The 24,279-nt window shown below is 42.2% G+C and overlaps 1 protein-coding gene across 1 annotated transcript in view; it reads left to right on the top strand.

The window, feature by feature from the left end:
* Positions 1 to 24,279, top strand: part of LOC112217847 (MAM domain-containing glycosylphosphatidylinositol anchor protein 2-like) — a 345,651-nt gene that overhangs the window by 253,226 nt on the left and 68,146 nt on the right. Inside the window, exon 11 of the mRNA XM_042300909.1 lies at positions 8,804 to 8,952. Coding sequence (XP_042156843.1) covers positions 8,804 to 8,952 — 149 coding nt within the window. The remainder of the gene's footprint in view (positions 1 to 8,803; positions 8,953 to 24,279) is intronic.

The following is a 24,279-nucleotide window of genomic DNA, read 5'->3' as shown; positions in this document are numbered from 1 at the left end:
ACCATATTCAGACATGGACCACATCTAAATATTTTTTCTTGACAATAAATATGACAAATATACATTACGGTTCAAAAGTTTGGGTTCCCTTAGAAATGTCCTTGTTTTTTGAAGAAAATCACTGTTTTTGTCCTATAAAATAACATCAAATTGATCAGAAATACAGTTTAGACATTGTTAATGTTGCACATGACTATTGTAGCTGGAAATTGCTGATTTAAAAAACATTTTGTTATGGAATATCTACATAGGCCTACAGAGGCACATTATCAGCAACCAGCACTCCTGTGTTCCAATGGCATATTGTGTTAGCTAATCCAAGTTTATAATTTTAAAAGGCTAATTGATCATTAGAAAACCCTTTTGCAATTATGTTAGCACAGCTGAAAAGGGTTTTTCTGATTAAAGAAGCAATACATCTTGAGACCAGTTGAATATCTGGAACATCAGCATTTGTGGGTTCATTTACAGGCTCAAAATGGCCAGAAACAAATACTTTTCTCCTGAAACTCATCAGTCTATTCTTGTTCTGAGAAATGAAGGCTAGTTACTTGGCAATTTCTCGCATGGAATAGCCTTCATTTCTCAGAACAAGAATAGACTGACGAATTTCCGAAGAAAGTTATTTGTTTCTGGTCATTTTGAGCCTGTAATCGAACCCAGAAATGCTGATGCTCCAGATACTCAACTAGTCTAAAGACTGATTGCTTCTTTAATCAGAACAACCGTTTTCAGCTGTAGAAATGTACAAATTGATAAATCACACACTTTGCTAAAAAATTATCGCACGCATGGTTTTCAAACATTTCTGTTCGTATGTAACATTGATAAATGAGGGCCTAGACATTTAGCCCAGTGAACTTTGGCCCTGATGTTCTGTATAAATAGGTTATCAAGTTCTTTAAATAAATCAAATCAAATGTTATTTGTCACATGATTCGTAGACAACAGGTGTGGACTAACAGTGACATGCTTACTTACGGTCCCTTCCTAACAATGCAGAGAGAACAAAAATAGAGAAATAATAAAATACAAAACACGTAATAATAAAAGTAATAATAAATACGCAATGAGTAACGATAACTTGGCTATATACACAGGATACCAGTACTGAGTCGATGTGCAGAGGTACGAGGTAATTCGGGTAAATATGTACAGTACTACTTTGAAGAATCTAAAATACAAAATATATTTAGATTGAACACTTTTTTGGTTTCTACATGATTCTGTATGTGTTATTTTATAGTTTTGATGTCTTCACTATTACTCTACAATGTAGAAAATAGAAAAATAAAGAAAAACTCTTGAATGAGTAGGTGTGTCCAAACTTCTGACTGGTACTGTACATATAAGTAGGAATAAAGTGACTAGGCAACAGCATAGATAATATACAGTGGCAGCAGCGTATGTGATGTGTCAAAAAAAGTTAGTTGTTTCCAATATGACAGACATTTGATGAACCTCTGATTGATTTACACTCCTGCCAGCCTGCGGTCTGATTGGTTCACACATCCCAGCCTGTGGGATAAACTCTGCTGATTGTTTCACACTCTTCAGATGGAGTACTGGTAGGTTTACCCTCCCCAGCCTGTGGGGCTAAACTCTCAACTCTGGGGAACATTAAATGTGTCTGGGAGACTGCATTAGGTCTTTATAAGTTATGACAGCTCTAATACATGTTATCTCAACTTCATATTGTCAGATCACTTCATCGCTTCATTTCAGTTAGCATTAGCCTCAGTCTCGATTATCGCTATTAGAAATCAACAGATATAATGTGGGGCAAAAAAAGTATCTAGTCAGCCACCAATTGTGCAAGTTCTCCCACTTAAAAAGATGAGAGAGGCCTGTAATTTTCATCATAGGTACACTTCAACTATGACAGACAAAATGAGAAAACAAAAATCCAGAAAATCACATTGTAGGATTTATAATTAATTTATTTGCAAATTATGGTGGAAAATAAGAATTTGGTCAATAACAAAAGTTTATCTCAATACTTTGTTATACCCTTTGTTGGCAATGACAGAGGTCAAACGTTTTCTGTAAGTCTTCACAGGCTTTTCACACACTGTTGCTGGTATTTTGACCCATTCCTCCATGCATATCTCCTCTAGAGCAGTGATGTTTTGGGGCTGTTGCTGGGCAACACAGACTTTCAACTCCCTCCAAAGATTTTCTATGGGGTTGAGATCTGGAGACTGGCTAGGCCACTCCAGGACCTTGAAATGCTTCTTACAAAGCCACTACTTCGTTGCCCGGGCGGTGTGTTTGGGATCATTGTCATGCTGAAAGACCCAGCCATGTTTCATCTTCAATGCCCTTGCTGATGGAAGGAGGTTTTCACTCAAAATCTCACGATACATGGCCCCATTCATTCTTTCCTTTACATGGATTAGTCGTCCTGGTCCCTTTGCAGAAAAACAGCCCCAAAGCATGATGTTTCCACCCCCATGCTTCACAGTAGGTATGGTGTTCTTTGGATGCAACTCAGCATTCTTTGTCCTCCAAACTAGACAAGTTGAGTTTTTACCAAAAAGTTATATTTTGGTTTCATCTGACCATATGACATTCTCCCAATCTTCTTCTGGATCATCCAAATGCTCTCTAGCAAACTTCAGACGGGCCTGGACATGTACTGGCTTGAGCAGGGGGACATGTCTGGCACTGCAGGATTTGAGTCCCTGGCGGCGTAGTGTGTTACTGATGGTAGGCTTTGTTACTTTGGTCCCAGCTCTCTGCAGGTCATTCACTAGGTCCCCCCGTGTGGTTCTGGGATTTTTGCTCACCGTTCTTGTGATCATTTTGACCCCACGAGGTGAGATCTTGCGTGGAGCCCCAGATCGAGGGAGATTATCAGTGGTCTTGTATGTCTTCTATTTCCTAATAATTGCTCCCACAGTAGACTTCTTCAAATCAAGCTGCTTACCTATTGCAGATTCAGTCTTCCCAACCTGGTGCAGGTCTACAATTTTGTTTCTGGTGTCCTTTGACAGCTCTTTGCTTGTTTTTAGGTGACCAAGTACTTATTTTCCATCATAATTTGCAAATAAATAAATGTAAAATCCTACAATGTGATTTTCTGATTTTCTTTTCTCATTTTGTCTGTCATAGTTGAAGTGTACCTATGATGAAAATTACAGGCCTCTCATCTTTTTAAGTGGGAGAACTTGCACAATTGGTGGCTGACTAAATACTTTTTTGCCCCACTATAGCTGTTTGAACAGTTTCACATTTCTGGGTGGTCACAGGGAGAATAATGTTACACTGTCTTTAGATAATCTTCTCTTGAATGTTGGTTTCTAAGTATTAATGTGTTTTCTTTGACCTGTGAGAAATGTATTTATGTTGGCTCTTCTTTAAATATTGAATACTGTATATCAAGCAGCCCACTTCAGCCCACCATACATACCACAGGAGGTTGGTGTCACTTTAATTGGGGAGGACAGGCTCATGTTAATGGCTGGTGCTCTCAGACGAGACTATTCTGAGTAGATAGCCAGAGCTAATGTATTTCCATTGAGAACGCACAACGACTATACCACTAAGCTAAGAATGATGTGAATAATCAAGTTAATAAACGCTGGGTAGTTAGATAGCATATCGTTAATATACTGGCAAGTTCAATGTATTATTATGCGGTTTGTAAGGATAGCGTAACCAACACAGTCAGCCAACATAACGTGTAGCGTAAATAATTTGGAAAGTCATTACTTTATTACATTGCTCAACATTTTCATAACATTTGTCATAATTAGTTAAAGCAATTAATTTGTTTCCGCTCTCGTCGGACGTCCGCTGCATATTTTCCGCCATTTTCTTCAAATCTTAAAACGTTATGAAGCCACAGCCATTTCCTGAAGAATTGTATTAAGAGCCCTAAAAGTACGGAAATAGTGTGCACTGTGTGTATACTTCGTATTTTGGCAAATGTAGTACAACATCCGGGAACTGTTAGCATACTAACTCTATCCATGCTATGACCAATAAGCGTACTACATACTCAATTTACATCACAAATAGTGCAGTTAGTGGGCTTAGTACCAAAAATTCTGAAAACTTCATCCCTAACTACAACATTTTCAGACAAGATAGAATGTCCAAAGGGGGCGGTTTTGCAATCTACTGCAAAGATAGCCTGCAGAGTTCTGTCCTACTATCCAGGTCTGTACCCAAACAATTTGAACTTCTACTTTTAAAAATCCACCTCTCTAAAAACGAGTCTCTCACCGTTGCTGCCTGCTATAGACCACCCTCTGCCCCCAGCTGTTCTCGGGACACCATATGTGAACTGATTACCCCCATCTATCTCCAGAGCTCGTGCTGCCAGGGGACCTAAACTGGAACATGCTTAACACCTCAGCCATCCTACAATCTAAGATTGATGCCCTCAATCTCACACAAATGATCACTGAACCTACCATGTACCACCCCAAAGCCGTAAACACGGGCACCCTCATAGATATCATCATAACCAACTGTAAATACACCTCTGCTGTTTTCAACAAGATCTCAGAGATCACTGCCTCATTGCCTGCATCCGTAATGGGTCAGCAGTCAATTGACCTCCACTCATCACTGTCAAATGCTCCCTGAAACACTTCAGCATGCAGGCCTTTCTAATCGACCTGGCCGGGGTATCCTGGAAGGATATTGATCTCATCCCGTCAGTAGAGGATGCCTGGTTATTTTTTTAAATGCTTTCCTCACCATTTTAAATAAGCATGCCCCATTCAAGAAATTTAGAACCAAGAACAGATATAGCCCTTGGTTCTCTCCAGACCTGACTGCCCTTAACCAACACAAAAACATCCTATGGCGTTCTGCATTAGCATCGAACAGCCCCTTTGATATGCAAATTTTCAGGGAAGCTAGAAACCAATATACACAGGCAGTTAGAAAAGCCAAGGCTAGCTTTTTCAAGCAGAAATTTGCTTCCTGCAACACAAACTCAAAAAAGTTCTGGGACACCCAAAGTCCATGGAGAATAAGAACACCTCCTCCCAGCTGCCCACTGCACTGAGGATAGGAAACACTGTCACCACTGATAAATCCACTATAATTGTGAATTTCAAAAAGCATTTTTCTACGGCTGGCCATACTTTCCACTTGGCTACCCCTATTCCGGTCAACAGCACTGCACCCCCCACAGCAACTCGCCCAAGCCTTCCCCATTTCTCCTTCTCCCAAATCCAGTCAGCTGATGTTCTGAAAGAGCTGCAAAATCTGGACCCCTACAAATCAGCCGGGCTAGACAATCTGGACCCTTTCTTTCTAAAATGATCTGCCGAAATTGTTGCAACCCCTATTACTAGCCTTCAACCTCTCGTATCATCTGAGATTCCCAAAGATTGGAAAGCAGCTGCGGTCATCCCCCTCTTCAAAGGGGGACACACTCTTGACCCAAACTTCTACAGACCTATATCTATCCTACCCTGCCTTTCTAAGGTCTTCGAAAGCCAAGTCAACAAACAGATTACCGACCATTTCGAATCCCACCATACCTTCTCCACTATGCAATCTGGTTTCAGAGCTGGTCATGGGTGCACCTCAGCCACGCTCTAGGTCCAAAATGATATCTTAACCGCCATCGATAAGAAACAATACTGTGCAGCCGTATTCATTGACCTGGCCAAGGCTTTCGACTCTGTCAATCACCACATCCTCATCGGCAGACTCGTTAGCCTTGGTTTCTCAAATGATTGCCTCGCCTGGTTCACCAACTACTTTTCTGATAGAGTTCAGTGTGTCAAATCGGAGGGCCTGTTGTCCGGGTCTCTGATAGTCTCTATGGGGGTGCCACAGGGTTCAATTCTTGGACTGACTCTCTTCTCTGTACACTTCAATGATGTCGCTCTTGCTGCTGGTAAGTCTCTGATCCACCTCTACACAGACGACAACATTCTGTACACTTCTGGCCCTTCTTTGGACACTGTGTTAACAACCCTCCAGACGAGCTTCAATGCCATACAACTCTCCTTCCGTGGCCTCCAGTTGCTCTTAAATACAAGTACAACTAAATGCATGCTTTTCAACCGATCGCCGCCTGCACCTGCCCGCCCGTCCAACATCACTACTCTGGACAGTTCTAACTTAGAATATGTGGACAACTACAAATACCTATGTGTCTGGTTAGACTGTAAACTCTCCTTCCAGACTCACATCAAAACATCTCCAATCCAAAGTTAAATCTAGAATTTATTTCCTATTTCGCAACAAAAGCATCCTTCACTCATGCTGCCAAACATACCCTTGTAAAACTGACCATCCTACCGATCTTCGACTTCGGCGATGTCATTTACATAATAGCCTCCAACACCCTACTCAATAAATTGGATGCAGTCTATCACAGTGCCATCTGTTTTGTAACCAAAGCCCCATATACTACTCACCACTACGACCTGTACGCTCTCGTTGGCTGGCCCTCGCTTCATATTCGTCGCCAAACCCACTGGCTCCAGCTCATCTACAAGACCCTGCTAGGTAAAGTCCCCCCTTATCTCAGCTCGCTGTTCACCATAGCAGCACCCACCTGTAGCACCCAAAAGCAATTCTTCCTTTGGCCGCCTCTCCTTCCAGTTCTCTGCTGCCAATGATTGGAACGAACTACAAAAATCTCTGAAACTGGAAACACTTATCTCCCTCACTAGCTTTAAGCACCAGCTGTCAGAGCAGCTCACAGATTACTGCATCTGTACATAGCCCATCTATAATTTAGCCCAAAAAACTATCTCTCCCCCTACTGTATTTATTTATTTATTTTGCTCCTTTGCACCCCATTATTTCTATCTCTACCTTGCACATTCTTCCACTGGAAATCTACCATTCCAGTATTTTACTTGCTATATTGTATTTACTTCGCCACCGTGGCCTTTTTTTGCCTTTACCTCCCTAATCTCACCTCATTTGCTCACATTGTATATAGACTTATTTTTCTACTGTATTATTGACTGTATATTTGTTTTACTCCATGTGTAACTCTGTGTTGTTGTATGTGTCGAACTGCTTTGCTTTATCTTGGCCAGGTCACAGTTGTAAATGAGAACTTGTTCTCAACTTGACCACCTGGTTAAATAAAGGTCAAATAAACAAAATAGTAGGAGTATTCGAACACAGCTCGTGTGCCTCAGCTGCTGTAACGCTACCTCTCATTCACACAGGTACGTGTTCATTTTCTTTTATTGTCAATGTATCTCCTCAGTGTCGATCAGTCTACTTATCATCCCTTGCTGCTGCTTGAATTGACTTCTTCCCTTCTCTCACCTCCTTGGCTGCTCTTTTAAGAACCTCAAGGGGGGCCAGACCCCTGCTTGTTTTATGTTTGTTTACACAGGATATGATGATGTCTGCTCTGTAACGATACAGATCTTGAGTTCATATTCATGACACATTGCACACATACTATGCACATTATGCATAAAAATGACAATGTAATCATCATTTGTAACAGATATGGTGGCCATTGGCTCAACTTACCCCATGGCAAACATTTTGACTATATTAGACCACACAGCTACAACAATGCACTTTCATGCTAAGTTTGCTAGGTATAGGACCTAGTACTGAAACGTATAGAGACCACAGCTGATGTACACTTGGGTTAAGATACAATAATCATGAAACCTCTTAATAACACAATACATTTATTTTACAGTTTCTTGGACCTAACTTGCTTACCATTTTTACATGTGGTTTCTTCCTTCACAGACTCACATGAAATTATGACCTGGCCAAGATAAAGGAAAGCAGTGTGACACAGACAACAACACAGAGTTACACATGGAGTAAACAATAAACAAGCCAATAACACAAACAAGTCATTGACACAGTAGAGAAAAGAAAGTCTATATACAGTGTGTGCAAAAGGCATGAGGTAGGCAATAAATAGGCCATAGGAGCGAAAAATGACAATTTAGCAGATTAACACTGGAGTGATAAATGAGCAGATGATGATACTGGTGTGCAAAAGAGCAGAAAAGTAAATAAAATAAAAACAGTATGGGGATGAGGTAGGTAGATTGGGTGGGCTATTTACAGATGGACTATGTACAGCTGCAGTGATCGGTTAGCTGCTCAGATAGTAGACATGATTCATTTTGCGTATGGTTTCCTAGAAACAAGGGTGGCTAAACTAACCCTTTGGCTCAATTTACCCCACTCTTCCCTACAGCACTTTTTTCTGTTCTGACAATAACACAGCTGACCTTGTGGCTTCCATCATAGGAAACAGCTTTATTGACAAAATGTCTGAGAAAGATCGACAGACTTCTGTGAAAACAAGTTTCCGTCAGTACAAAAGAACGAACACCACTGACTCCTTACCAAACGGGTCAAAAACAGGCCAAATCAAAGTTTGAGTCACATGCGCCGAATACAACCTTACAGTGAAATGCTTACTTACGAGCCCCTAACCAACAGTGCAGTTTCAAAAAATACTGGTTATTGGAGGCAACTCTCATGGTTGATGCATTGCTGCAATTTTGTGGAGTAATAGTCAACATGACCTGTTTTCATTTTGGCAACCTTAAAGAGAAACGACGAATGTGCAGTATGTGTTTTTTATTTTTTATTTTTACAATGGTCTACTTTTTTTACAGCAATTCACATGGCCGTCTTATTTAGCTTGATTCAGTATCTCTGGTACATATGCGACCTGTTTCAGGAAACTAGGCGTATGGCCACATATGGTCGGTCACATATGGCTTGGGTTCCTTACTCCCTTGATGCCACAGATAAAGCGGAACAGTGGAAGTTGAAATACAATAATATTTAATTAGTTGTAAATGTTTGTTTGTGTTTACAGGGAAAGCGTATCCTCCAGAGTTCTACTACGACACGTACAGTCCGCTGTGGCAGAACCGGCCTAGAGTCTATGGCTTCAAACTGCAGTGGACCCAGATGAACCCCAACGCTGTAGATCGCATCGTGGCCTACCGCCTCGGCATACGTCAGGTAGAAGTTTGTGTGTGTGTGTGTGTGTGTGTGTGTGTTGTGTGTGTGTGTGTGTGTGTGTGTGTGTGTGTGTGTGTGTGTGTGTGTGTGTGTGAGTGTGTGTGTTTGCTGAACCTAACCCCAACCCTGGACGTAAAAAGGCCTTTACAGATGACAGAAGAATGACATGAATGATAGAGAGAATAGCAGGAATAAACGCCATGGACATAGAGGCTCTCTGGATATTCTCAACTCGTTTTGTTCTCCTTGGACGGCTCCATCGGCCCTGTGGAGAGAGAGCACCCTGTGGAGAGAGAGCACCCTGTGGAGAGAGAGCACCCTGTGGAGAGAGAGCACCCTGTGGAGAGAGAGCACCCTGTGGAGAGAGAGCACCCTGTGGCGAGAGAGCACCCTGTGGTGAGAGAGCACCCTGTGGCGAGAGAACACCCTGTGGAGAGAGAGCACCCTGTGGAGAGAGAGCACCCTGTGGAAAGAGAGCACCCTGTGGCGAGAGAGCACCCTGTGGCGAGAGAACACCCTGTGGAGAGAGAGCACCCTGTGGAGAGAGAGCACCCTGTGGAGAGAGAGCACCCTGTGGCGAGAGAGCACCCTGTGGAGAGAGAGCACCCTGTGGAGAGAGAGCACCCTGTGGAGAAAGGAGTGGGAGCCGTTGGACCTTTTTACCTTCAGATAGAGGAAAGGCTTCAGATAACAGTCAGCATTGATTGGTGGTCGGCCCAGGCTACTTTAAGAATGTCAATCTTTCTCTCTTTCCTCACTCTCACAATTTCTTATTCTCTCATCCTCTCTCTCTCTGGTTCTCCATTTCTCTCTCCTTGTCTGATTTCTCTTTCTCTCAGTCTCACACTTCCTACATCGTGGTGAAAGACAACAGTCCCATGTCAAGAAGCGTTTTCTACAGCAACTGTTGTATCACCCAATTAAGCATCCATCCAGTCTAGTGGGCGTTTGTAGTGTGCGTGCGGTGATGCCTTCTGAATTGTCCCAGAGTGGATTATAGTAGTGTTGTATTGTACTTTATGGTATTGCTAGTTGTATTGGTTGTAGTAGTCTATTGTGTTGTTAGGTAAAAGGTTCAGCTACATAGCCATGTGAACACTGTTGTGCCTAGCTTCTATGTGTCTTTGCCTCAAACGTTTCACAACATTAGCATGTTGGTAGCGTGGTTAAACTGAGGCTTGATGCCACTATATGTGGTCTCTTTCATTTTACCAATAATAATCCCCTACTGTGACAAAGTGGCTCCCTCCTTATGGTCACAGCAGGCATTGACTTTCACAACATATAGTAATGTGGGCTAGGTCTCTACACAGTCTGTTGATGGGCAGAGAAACTGTTGATCGTTTCAGGCTTGATCACAATAACCACCACCATTCAAGGAAGATACTGTATTCAGACATTGCTTTAAGGTCTGCATGTTGTAGTTTCTGTTGGCCTTTATCGGTTCAGAAGAAGCTCTTATTCAGAACCACTGCATTACAGGTGACAGTAAAGCCTTCTGAACTGTCGTCCTCACATCTCTGCCCAAACTGAGTGAGTCTTATACCTGCCGTTCTAATCTGTTAGTATAATTCCATATTTGTTTCCTTCTACACCCCGTCAGGAATTTACGCTTGAAAAACACATTAAAACCGAGCTTGTTTGTGTACCGCAATGATTTTTCTGTCGACGATCTCGATCGGCCTGTTTGGTAATAAATGAGGATGCGCTCGCGTGACTCGTTCATCCGTCGTGGGAGCCAACGATACGCCGGCTTCCTGCTTGCCAGGCAGGCTGTTGTTTGAGCCCTTGCCAGGAAGATACATTCACTCTTCCTTCGCTGGCATTCAACTGGTCCTTTTCACAATTTCACAGATTAATTCTGTGCCGGTGCTAAAATGAGCCCACAGTAATTCAGCAATCACATTAACATTCTAATCTGTTTTGCTGTTGTTTGGAGAGAGAAAGAAATAAGGAAATAGGTCTTCCTGTCTGCACTCTTTTGCTTTTGTGGTTTTTATCTCCTACCTTGCAAGCAGAAAATCGTTGTTTGCGAGAATATATTTTCTTTCCACTCATCCCCTCATCTCAACTAGGCTGGGTATCCTTGGCCTCCCTACCTGCTGTGTTCTTAGATACAGGAGGCATACGCTGAGAAGAGGTTAAGAATGAGTTTATCGGTAACATTTACTTCTCCTTCATGTTTCATCTGGGTGGGCCTCTCCATGTTTCATCTGGGTGAGCCTCTCCATGTTTCATATGGGTGAGACTCCATGTTTCATCTGGGTGAGCCTCTCCATGTTTCATATGGGTGAGCCTCTCCATGTTTCATCTGGGTGAGCCTCTCCATGTTTCATCTGGGTGAGCCTCTCCAGGTTTCATATGGGTGAGCCTCTCCATGTTTCATCTGGGTGAGCCTCTCCAGGTTTCATATGGGTGAGCCTCTCCATGTTTCATATGGGTGAGCCTCTCCATGTTTCATCTGGGTGAGCCTCTCCATGTTTCATATGGGTGAGCCTCTCCATGTTTCATCTGGGTGAGCCTCTCCAGGTTTCATGGGTGAGCCTCTCCATGTTTCATATGGGTGAGCCTCTCCATGTTTCATCTGGGTGAGCCTTTCATGTTTCCATGTTCTTTCATCTGGGTGAGCCTCTCTTTCATGTTTCATCTGGGTGAGCCTCTTTTCATATTTCATCTGGGTGAGCCTCTCCTTTCATCTGGGTGACGCTCTCCTTCATGTTTCATCTGGATGAGCCTCTCCATGTTTCTTCTGGGTGAGCCTCTCTTTCATGTTTCATCTGGGTGAGCCTCTTTTTCATATTTCATCTGGGTGAGCCTCTCCTTTCATCTGGGTGATGCTCTCCTTCATGTTTCATCTGGGTGATGCTCTCCTTCATGTTTCATCTGGGTGATGCTCTCCTTCATGTTTCATCTGGGTGATGCTCTCATTCATGTTTCGTCTGCCAAGAAATGATCTTGACCCTTTTTTACTTTTCCAATTTTCTTCCTTTGCGATGAGCGTTCTGATTTCATCCCTCTTGGCGATTGTGAAATCGATGGAACATGAACGAGTAAGGAGAAGAGAGAAGAGCAGGAGAGGGAGAGTGAGAGGAAGGGATGTAGGAGAAGAGGCCCCTTCATAAATAAATGAATGCTTAGATAACCCTGGTAGGACACTGAGTGGGGCGCGCTGAGACAGTTGTGCAGTAATGAAAGCGTTGGCACGTGGACCACTCTGTAACGGTATTCGTCGTTGGAAGAAGAGGAATCATCGGACCAAAGTGCAGCTTGGTAAGGGTTCATGCTTGTTTTATTAAAACTGAACACTACAACAAAAATAAACAAGAGAATACCCAAAACAGTCCTGTAAGGTGAAAACACTAAACAGAAAGTAACTACCAACAAAAACCCTGTGGGAAAAAGCTACCTAAGTATGGTTCCCAATCAGAGACAACGATAGACAGCTATCCCTGATTGAGAACGATACCTGGCCAAAATAAAGAAATACAAAAACATAGAAAAAGGAACATAGAATGCCCACCCAAATCACACCAAGACCAAACCAAAATAGAGACATAAAAAGCTTTAAGGTCAGGGTGTGACATGTTCTTCCTACACATCAGTCCTCCTCTCCTCTACCTGCTATTTATAGCCAGAGCAGACCAGCGAATGCTACACCTGTTCTGTTCTGTTCCTCTTCCATTCCCACAGAATCATTATCAGTCCCCCTCACTGCTGTCTTTGAATTCATACTGAGGGCTGGTGTGCTTTATGACTCTGTAATGAATGGCTCTCTGTTATCGTCTGGGGCCTGGACAGACAGGCGGACGGGCAAGCTAGGCCAGTCGGGCTGAGGAGAGACAGTGTGAAACCATAGTTGAAAGGAAGGAACGTAGGAGTGAGGAGAAGTACAACGCAGGATCACAGATCACCTTGTCTGTCTGTCTGTCTGCCTGTCTGCCTGTCTGTCTGTCTGCCTGCCTGCCTGCCTGCCTGCCTGCCTGCCTGCCTCTGCTTCTGTACACTCACTACTTCAAGGCAAGGAAGCCTTTTCCTTTTTACTCTCTCTCTCTTTCTCTTTCCTTCCTTCTCTCGTTCATTGCAATGAGGCAATGACAGTCTTTTCCTTCTTACTCTGCTCTGTCTCTCTCTTTCTCCCTCTCTTTCTCCTCCTCCACAGTCAATTGATCTGTCAGTCAGTGTTGGATCAGTACGCAGGGTGAGGAGCAACACAGATCAATAGCAGCAGACTAATTACATGCAGCCAATCTCTCTCTCTCTCTGTCCCCCTTCCTCTCTCTCACTGCCCCCTCTCTTTCTTTCTATCTCTCTCTCTTTATCTCTCTCCCTCTCTCTCGTAATATTGCGAAGCCACTTTGATTAGTCCTACGTTTCACTCTGCTCCCGCTCGTCTCTTTGAGCAACTCCTCTGATTCTTAAAGTTCCCGTGCAAATCCCACGAATTGTTGCTGCAGTCAAGTGAACTTACATGTGATAAGGCACTCTGCCTCTGTCTGACTCCCTGTTAACAAACACTTTGAGTGAAAGGTAATGGCATACGCAGAAAATAATAATTGCGTCAAGTGGCGACGAGTCAAACAAACAATAATGTGGAAATAAAACAGAAGCACCAAACTTAAGGAAGTCGAACAGAGACCCATTGTTGGAAATCACGTTCAAATAGTGAACGGGTTCTGTAATGAGCAATTGCAGTTCGATTTAATTATTTAAAAGACAATTCTGTTCCCTGATGGTGGAAAGATGGATTCATCAGCTTCCATTTGCTCAGTCAGTTTGAGGCAGAGTGGTTCTGAAGCCAAGATTGGCATTTAAGGCCTCCATCTGCCGTTAACAGCAGTTACTACTTCCTCACACAAGCACACACACACATGCACGCACACACACACATGCATGCACACTCACACACGAACACTCCTGGGCACTCATACACACACACACACACACACACACTTCCTCAACTCTCATCCCAAACCCTTCCAATTCATGCCAATTAGCAGAGGTGCCTTTTGTACTCTGTGGTAGAGTGTAAATTAAAAGGGTTGGCGCAAGCAGTTACAGCCTGTGTACAATTATCAATAACAGACAAAAGCAGATTTACCTGTGAACCTAACTTAATGACAACTCTCAGTCGGTAATTACAGAGCAGACACACTCTAGTTAATTACTTAATTGTCTCTGGCCTAACAAACACACACGCACGTATACACACACACACACACACATTGCATCATTACAAACTCATCTATCGCTTCTCTCTTTCCCTCTCTCCTCCCTCTCCCTCTCTAGCCTGGCTTCAAACACTCACACAGACATATGGTGACTAATTGTGATGCAGAAGCTGTTACAATCCTCTTTTCCAGGTCTCTGCTATCCTACAACTGATCCTCTAGGAGAAAATACAACCCTCTTTCCTCTCTGTCTTTCTCTTTCTTGCCCCTCTCTCTTCTCCCCCCTCTCTCTCTTTCCAACTCTCTCTCTTTCCTTCTACTCTCTCTCTTGCCCATCTCTCTCTCTCTCTCTCTCTCTCTCTTCCTCTCCCCCTCTCTCTCTCTCTCTCTCTCTCTGGTTTTTGTGCATGCTGGGAGTAAGTTGGGAAGCAAGAGTGATTGTGGGAGCGACTGGAATTATTTTCACTCTATTGGGTTTTGGTGTGTATAAATGCATATACACTACTGTTCAAAGGTTTAGGGTCACTTAGAAATGTCCTTGTTTTTGAAAGAAAAGTACATTTTTGGTCCGTTAAAATAACAATCACATTGATCAGAAATACAGTGTGATCAATTAGCCTTTTAAAATGATAAACTTGAATTAGCTACTGTAACACAACATGCCATTGGAACACAGGAGTGATGGTTGCTGATAATGGACCTCTGTACGCCTATGTAGATATTCCATAGAAAATCAGCCCGTTTCCAGCTACAATAGTCATTTACAACATTAACAATGTCCACACTGTATTTCTGATCAATTTGATGTTATTTTAATGGACAGCAAAAATAGCTTTTCTTTCAAAAACAAGGGCATTTCTAAGTGACCCCAAAAGTTTGAACAGTAGTGTATATTGAGTAATTTAGTTGTTGTAAGGTTATACTGTCTCAATATAACTAAGCACGTATAGGGGTGGTGGGACAGTTGAGATTGGTTTTCTCGAGGGAGCAACCAGCGGGAGGGGCTGGTTGCAATGGCCACTCGTGGAGGTTTGGAGTTTGAAAAACTTAGTCAGCGGCATTGGGTAAAGATTCCTGCTGCGGCAGGGTGTTCCGCGGAAGAATGTCGTTTAGCAGTGGCCACTATCATTGGGTATTATAGAATAAAATCAGCCTCAAGGATGAATAGCGCTGTACTGATATTCTTAGATTCCAGTGAAAATGTGAATATGATAGTTGAGAGTGGTGTTGTGTTGCAGGAGGCACAGACGTTGGTATTTGCTCTTATGAATCCAACAAATAAAGTAATACTTTATTGTTAGATATCTACAATAAAGAAGGTTATTTTTGGATGCAAATCTCCTTTGCTGGAACATGTCGTGTCTCATATGATTTTAAAGAAGGATACTGACAAACTGAAGTTAGCGTTCAGTTTTAAGATTTATGGATTTGATTATGTGCTCTACGCTTCTACTGAACCAAATGCATTGGTTGTGGAAGAGAGTGGCATTTGTTATGTTATTGCCCAGAGAACGAGCGCAGAGCCCGGTAGCAGCTGTAGCGCTGGTATAGCTAAAGCACCACTGAGAAGGGATGAACAAGCTAAGCCGGGTTCAGGGGAAGGGAGAAGGTGGGTATATGTGGTGGAAAAGTAGGAAAGGAAAGCAGTGTGGCTATGGGGGCAATTGTGGTAGGTCAGGAAAAAAGAATAGGGGGGAAACAGTCGGTGAGACTGTGATTGAGGTTGCTGAGGGGGTGCTGGAAAATGAAATGGGAGTTCAAGAGGAGAGTGCAACAATGGAAAATTAAGTAGCTGTTTTTAAAGTACCGAGGAGTAAGAGGAATAATTTAAGGGGTGGCAAAGGCTCTAATTCCAAGAGGAAGGTAGAGATTGATAAATCAGTTTAGGATAAACAGGTTGTAGAGGTGGAATTTTCTTCGGGGGACGATAGCGATAGTGAGGCATCTGATGCATCACAACAAAATAGCGAGAGAAATGTGGTGGAAGGGAGGTATGGGATTGAGAAGGTACGCAATTTTTTGAATTTGACAAAAGGGAAGAAATGTATGCAGGAGTATAATGTAACAGATTATTTTCCTGAATGTTAATTGTTTATTGAATCAGCGACATTTCTGATGTCAAAAATAACAGTGGGAGGTTTGACAAGCCCTGAAATCTCTAGACTCGAGAAAGTGGTCACGAGTGTGACAAGTGATTTAAATTCTAAAGGAAATGAAAGAGTTCAGTCGCAGCCTTAACTCTGTAAGGAAATGTGTTTTCTGTCTCTTACTCTGCATTTTCTTTCAGCCATGAGCAGTTTTAAGATGTTTTAAACGTAAAAGGGGCGAGAGACGTAAAAAAAAAGAGCCGTAGTGTATGAGTTAATAAAGGGAAAGGGAAGTGACATAAGTTTTCTACAAGAAACGCATAGTAATGTGGAAAATGAAGTTATGTGTCAACAGGAGTGGGGGGGCAGTGGTGTGTTGTCACAAAAACTCAAAAAGTGGGGGTGTGGACATCCTGTTCTCAAGAGGGTTTTTGCCTTTATCATATGAGGTTGAGGGGAGGTTATTAAAAGTTAGAGCCAGATATGAAAACATCACAATGTGTCTGATAGATGTATATGCCATTAGTGGCAGTTGAGAGGGTTTGTTTTTTAGAGACATTATCAAATACCATTGAGAAATGTAATACTGAGGATTATTTATTTATTGCTGAGGACTTTAACTGCACAGTCTTTGATTTAGACAGAAATCACAAAGAACCTCATAAAGCCTTATTGTGAAACATGAACAGTGTGATGTTTGGAGGAGTCAACATGGAGGCACGAGACAGTACACATGGGCCCAAGTGAGAGAGAACACCATCTCTCTGGCCAGGTTAGATAGATTTTATTGTTTTGAGCATCAATCTCTGATCTGTAAATCAAGTGTGATAACCCCAGTGGGATTTTCTGATCATTGTTTAATCAAATCAAATCAAATTTATTTATATAGCCCTTCGTACATCAGCTGATATCTCAAAGTGCTGTACAGAAACCCAGCCTAAAACCCCAAACAGCAAGCAATGCAGGTGTAGAAGCACGGTGGCTAGGAAAAACTCCCTAGAAAGGCCAAAACCTAGGAAGAAACCTAGAGAGGAACCAGGCTATGTGGGGTGGCCAGTCCTCTTCTGGCTGTGCCGGGTGGAGATTATAACAGAACATGGCCAAGATGTTCAAATGTTCATAAATGACCAGCATGGTCGAATAATAATAAGGCAGAACAGTTGAAACTGGAGCAGCAGCACAGTCAGGTGGAAGTTGAAACTGGAGCAGCAGCATGGCCAGGTGGACTGGGGACAGCAAGGAGTCATCATGTCAGGTAGTCCTGGGGCATGGTCCTAGGGCTCAGGTCAGTTGAAACTGGAACAGCAGCATGGCCAGGTGGACTGGGGACAGCAAGGAGTCATCATGTCAGGTAGTCCTGGGGCATGGTCCTAGGGCTCAGGTCCTCTGAGAGAGAGAAAGAAAGAGAGAAGGAGAGAATTAGAGAACGCACACTTAGATTCACACAGGACACCGAATAGGACAGGAGAAGTACTCCAGATATAACAAACTGACCCCAGCCCTCCGACACATAAACTACTGCAGCATAAATACTGGAGGCTGAGACAGGAGGGGTCAGGAGACACTGTGGCCCCATCCGAGGACACCCCCGGACAGGGCCAAACAGGAAGGATATAACCCCACCCACTTTGCCAAAGCACAGCCCCTACACCACTCTGTTTAATAACAGAGGTAGTGTATATTACAGTTTTTCTCAATTGCTAAAACACTAAAACCCATTGGCTGAACAAAGTTCTCAGTTGCCTGGACTCATTTAGCTAATTATGTCATCTGTTGTCAATACCTTAAACCATTTCACATGATAAAACACAATTTGCAGATCTCACTTAGACTTTTCAGCAAAACTCTAAACACATTCTCATTCTCAAAACCCTTTCTGCACTCTAATGCACATGTCATCCATACTGGTAAACACAAGTGTCAACAATCAAATACAAATAGAGAACATATGTCATTGATTGAACACAACCACTCAAAATTGATTTAACCTGTTTCAAATGATGCGTCACAACCAATATAAGCCAGTTCAGAGAGCAAACAGGTTGTTGAAGGTGGGAAGGAGGAAGTCTGAGAATGGATACTGTAGTACAGTGCATTGTAGGCTGTATACTGTACAATGGATGAATTGTATGGCCCTGAATATTGTGCTTTCCATTTATTAACAGTACTGACTGCTCAATAGATTTTGACTGGTTGCAGGTTCATATCAACAAAGAACAAGAATTACAGTATCACAGGGACAAAGAACAAGTTTGTGAGATGCAGGGTACAGTACTGTAAAAATAGGGGTACAAGGAGGAGGAAGAACAAAAAAACAAATTGCAAAGAGCAAAGCAGAGTAGTAATTTCTGATCAATTTTGAGCTACTATGATAGAACATGTTTTCGTTCATCAAAAGACAATGACGGAAAAGAATGAATATTTGTTTAGATTAAAAATGTATTTCTCCCTGAGAATTGTATGTTTTGAACAATGTATTTTATATTTTTTGTTGTATTGTTTACTGACTGCTTGAGAGTGTATATTATTCTGATCACTTTGTTTATGATTTGAGAGCAGTGTTTGATTTTGAACACAGGTAAAACTGTTTTGAGGCGAATGTTTCATTTTGCAAGAGGAGTCAGAGGTTATAGTGCTTGAATATGAGGTTTTGTGTTTAATGTGTTCAGGAAATGGAGCAAGGTTTCAGAAATTGTGTTTTAGCAATTGAGAAAAACTGTAACGCTGTAAAACCCAAAAGCGCATACTGGCATTTTAATATAATGTTATTGAGTGACTTCAGGAAATGTTGTAGTTTGTTCTGGGAGAGGTGGAGGTCTCAAGAGGACAGTTTTGTATCCCTTCAACATTGGTGGGATATAGGGAAAATCCAGATTCAACAATTCTTTAATCAGTGCACAATGAACGTCACCAGAGATATCACCATATCAATGAACACCCTAGAGTCTGAGATAGTGGAACTCCTGACGTTTGTTGAGACCACAGGAGTTCGAGGCCATACTCAGAACCTCAAGAGAAAAAAAGCTGCATTGGCAGACCTGCTGGGTATCCGAGCACATGGGGCACTGGTGAGAAGTACGTTTCAGGGAATCTCTGAAATGGATGCAACATCCACATTTTCTTTGGTTTAGAGAAAAAGAATGGACAGAGAAGAATTATTCATTGCCTCAAATCAGCTGTTGGACAGGAGCTCACTAGCCCTAGTGAAATTAGAAAGAGGGCAGTAGAGTTCTATGCTGAGCTACACAAGTGTGAGTGCAAAGAGGATAAAACAGTGACACAACAGTTATTTGAAGGGCTCCCACAAGTGGCTGCAGAAGCTCAGGTTGAGCTAGAACAACCATTGTCTTTGCAGGACCTATACACTGCAGTAAAAGGCATGGAAAATAGTAGGGCACTGGGCAATGATGGGCTTCCCATTTACTTTTTCAAGTATTTTTTGGGCTATGTTGGTGAAGGATTGGCTAGCAGTAGTTAATGATATTTTGACCGGAGGGTTACTACCGATAAGCTGCAGGAGGGCTGTACTCACCCTAGTGGGGTGAAAACTTGAGGCTGGTGGCCTTATTGTGCACTGATTATAAGATCCTGTCCAAGGCTTTGTACAACAGGCTGAGGGAGGTGATGGGGCAAATTATACACACAAACCCGTCCTACTGTGTTCCCGGCAGGCAGATAGGGGATAACTTTTCCCCGATTCTGGATTTTCTGGGCACCTCTAGGGCTATTGGGTTGGATGCTGGTCTAATTTCAATTGATTAGGAAAAGGTATTTGACTGAGTTGAACATCAATACTTATGGCACGCTTTTGAGGCATTTAGTTTCAGCTCTGGGGGATATATGGTGACATTGAAAGTGTATCGAAAGTTACCTGTGGCTTGAGTGCTCCTTTTAAAGTGTGTGGAGGTATTAGGCAGGGGTGTTCATTGTCGGGAATGTTATATGCCATCGCTATAGAGCCACAACTAAATAGGATTAGAAGTCGCATTGAAGGGGTGTACCTTTCAGAGGATATTCCTCCTATTCATCTCTCAGCCTATGCTGATGATGTAGTTATCTTCTTTGGGACTTGGGGGCAGTATTGAGTAGCTTGGAAATAAAAGGTGCCCAGAGTAAACTGCCTGCTACTCAGGCCCAAAAGCTAGAAAGTGCATATAATTAGTAGATTTGGATAGAAAACACTCTGATGTTTCTAAAACTGTTTGAATGATGTCTGTGAGTATAACATAACTCATATGACAGGCAAACTACTGAGAAGAAATCACACCAGGAAGTGGGAAATCTGAGGTTTGTAGTTTTTCAACTCATTGCCTTTCTAATATACAGTGTAAATGGGGTAATATTGCACTTCCTAAAGCTTCCACTAGATGTCCACAGTCTTTAGAACCTTATTTCAGGCTTCTACAGTGAAGGGAGAGAGAATGAGAGCTGTTTCAACCAGGTGTCTGGCAGAGTGCCGTGAGCTGATCACGCGTGCCCCCGTGATCAGACTGCCTGGTCTTGCCCGCGCCTCGTGAGTTTTGATTTGTGAACTAAACGCGCTAACAAAAAGGAGGTATTTGGACATAAATGATGGACTTTATCGAACAAAACAAACATTTATTGTGAAACTGGGATTCCTGGGAGTGCATTCTGATGAAGATCATTAAAGGTAAGTGAATATTTATAACGCTATTTCTGACTTTTAACTGACTCCACAACTTGGCGGGTATCTGTATGGCTTGTTTTTGTGTCTGAGAGCTGTACTCAGATTATTGCATGGTGTGCTTTTTCGATAAAGTGTTTTTGAAATCTGACATTAAGGAGAAGTCTATCTTTAATTCTGTGCATAACACTTGTATCTGTTTATCAAAGTTTATGATGAGTATATCTGTTAATTGATGTGGCTCTCTGCAAATTCTCTGGATGTTTTCGAGGCACAACATTACTGAACATAACGTGCCAATGTAAACTGAGATTTTTGGATATAAATATTGAACTTTATCGAACAAAACATACATGTATTGTGTAACATGAAATCCTATGAGTGCCATCCAAAGTTTTTTAAGCTCTTAAATTATGTAAATTTATGAATGATTAAACATTCATGAATGTTTAATATTACAATTTTGTAATTTGAATTTGGTGTGCTCCAACTTCACTGGATGTTGTCGATTTTGTAAAAGCGAGAATAAACGTGGATATTGAGTTCTTCTTGGCCCTAAAAGATCTCCCATTGTTTGAGGAAAAGTGGGCTTACGAAGGAGCGGTGTGTTTTCTCTATTTCCCCTCTCTGTCTCTCTTTCCCCCTCTCTCTCTATATATATATATATATATATATATATATATATATATATATATATATATATATATATATATATATATCACTCTCTCTCTCTTCCACCCCCTCGCTCTCACTCTCCGTCTCTCTGTCTCTCTCTCTGTCTCTCTCTCTCTCTCCTTGCTCAGTCTTTATATCACTCTCTCTCTTTCTGTGATAACATGCGTCTTGGTGAGAGGTGTAGGAGTCAGGCGCAGGAGAGCAGGGATGTCTGAGAAGCGTGTTTAATAATATAGTCCACCAATACAAAACGGCACAGACAAAATCCCAAAACGACGCTCTCGAATACTCAGAAACTTGTGCAAACGCACGGAGGAACAAACACAGTTCCGACACTTTACATACACGTGCGTAATAGCTAAAAAACAACAAACATCAAATACAATCGAGCGCAATACACACAAGTCTAATCCTGCACGAATTACGGCAGGTAACAGGTGCCCTATATACCCACAGAAATCAAAGCAATTGAAAACCAGGTGTGAAAAGGAACACAGACAAAACAACCAGAAAAAGAAAAAGGGATCGGTAGCGGCTAGTAGACCGGCTAGTATACCGGCTAGTATACCGGCGACGCCGAGCGCCGCCCAAACAGGGAGAGGAGTTACCTTCGGTAGAAGTCGTGACACATTCCTTCTCTCTTTCCGCTCTCGCTCTTTCAGGTCAGTCACAGTGGTCAGGTATTCTGCTACTGTGTACTCTCTGTTTTTCGGGCCAAAACGCATTCCAGTTTTCTTTGTTTTTTGGTAAATTCTTTCCAATGTGTCAAGTAATTATCTTTTTGTTTTCTCATGATTTGGTTGGATCTAATTGTGTTGCTGTTGCTGTCCTGGGGCTCTGTGGGGTATATGTGTGTTTGTGAACAGAGCCCCAGGACCAGCTTGCTTAGGTTCACCTCTCTGTAGGTGATAGCTTTGTTATGGAAGGTTTGGGAATTGCTTCCTTTTGGGTGGTTGTAGAATTTAACGGCTCTTTTCTGGATTTTGGTAAGTCGTGGGTATCAGACTAAATCTGCTCTGCATGCATTATTTGTTGTATTACGTTGTACACAGAGGATATTTTTGCAGAATTCTGCGTGCAGTCTCAATTTGGTGTTTGTCCCATTTTGTGATTTCTTGGTTGGTGAGCGGACCCCAGACCTCATAACCATAAAGGGCAATGGGTTCTAAAACTGATTCAAGTATTTTAAGCCAGATCATAATTGGTATGTCAAACTTTATGTTCCTTTCGATGGCATAGAAGGCCCTTCTTCCCTTGTCTCTCAGATCGTTCACTGCTTTGTGGAAGTTACCTGTGGATGTTTAAGGTATGTGTCATTTTTTGTGTGCTCTAGGGCAGCCGTATTTAGATGGAATTTGTATTTGTGGTCCTGGCAACTGGACCTTTTTTGGAACACCATTATTTTTGTTTTACTGAGATTTACTCTCAGGGCCCAGGTCTGACAGAATCTGTGCAGAATATCTAGGTCCTGCTGTAGGCCCTCCTTGGATGGGGACAGAAGCACCAGATCATCAGCAAACAGTAGACATCTGACTTCAGATTCTAGTAGGGTGAAGCCGGATGCTGCAGACTGTTCTAGTGCCCTTGCCAATTAGTTGATATATATGTTGCAGAGGGTGGGGCTTAAGCTGCATCCCTGTTTCACCCCACAGCCCTGTGGAAAGAAATGTGTTTGTTTTTTGCCAATTTTAACTGCACACTTGTTGTTTGTGTACATGGATTTTACAATGTGGTTTGTTTTCTGAAAGTTTCTATCAATTTGTATAGCAGACCCACATGCCAAATTGAGTCAAAAGCTTTTTTTAAATCAACAAAGCATGATAAGTGTTTTCCTTTGTTTTCCTTAGTTTTTTTGTCAATTAGGGTGTGCAGGGTGAATACATGGTCTGTCATACAGTAATTTGCTAAAAAGCCAATTTGACATTTGCTCAGTACATTGTTTTCACTGAGGAAATGTACGAGTCTGCTGTTAATGATAATGCAGAGGATTTTCCCAAGGATGCTGTTGACGCATATCCCACGGTAGTTATTGGGGTCAAATTTGTCTCCACTTTTGTGGATCGGGGTGATCAGTCCTTGGTTCAAAATATTGGGGATGATGTTAAAGAGTTTAGGCTTACTTATGTCATGCAATAAAATGCAAATTAATTACTTAAAAATCATACAATGTGATTTTCTGGATTTTTGTTTTAGATTCCGTCTCTCACAGTTGAAGTGTACCTATGATAAAAATTACAGACCTCGACGTGCTTTGTAGGTAGGAAAACCTGCAAAATCGGCAGTTTATCAAATACTTGTTCTCCCCACTGTATATATGTATATCTCTCTCTCTCCCTCTCTCACACTCTTGTTCTCTCTAATGTTCAATACCTTCCTATTGAATGCAGGATCCCATCTCTTTGCTTCTTTGTATTCCATACTGGTTCAAAGTCACGTTGCCATTGTCTGACTAGTAGGAGCCGTATGATGGCGATTCAGATTAGATCATCACCTGAAGGCAGGTTCACGGGAGAGCAACACAAAAAGATGTGATGTAAGATTCTCTTTACAGTTGGAGTCTCTTTTAAGGCACGTGCCCGGTCTGTGTGATGCGATGGATAGAGAAACGTTGTGGACTGTGATTAGAGGGAAACTTCAAAGATGACCATGTTTGGTGAGAGGATGTTGATCAGGATGAGAAGGGAAAGGCAAGTGTTGAGAATCTACTATAGATTGGTTAGTATCACTACTGGTCATGCCCCCTGTCGTGTCT

Source organism: Oncorhynchus tshawytscha, linkage group LG18 (assembly GCF_018296145.1).
Source record: "Oncorhynchus tshawytscha isolate Ot180627B linkage group LG18, Otsh_v2.0, whole genome shotgun sequence".
Taxonomy (NCBI): domain Eukaryota; kingdom Metazoa; phylum Chordata; class Actinopteri; order Salmoniformes; family Salmonidae; genus Oncorhynchus; species Oncorhynchus tshawytscha.
This window is presented reverse-complemented; position numbering and strand designations above follow the sequence as displayed.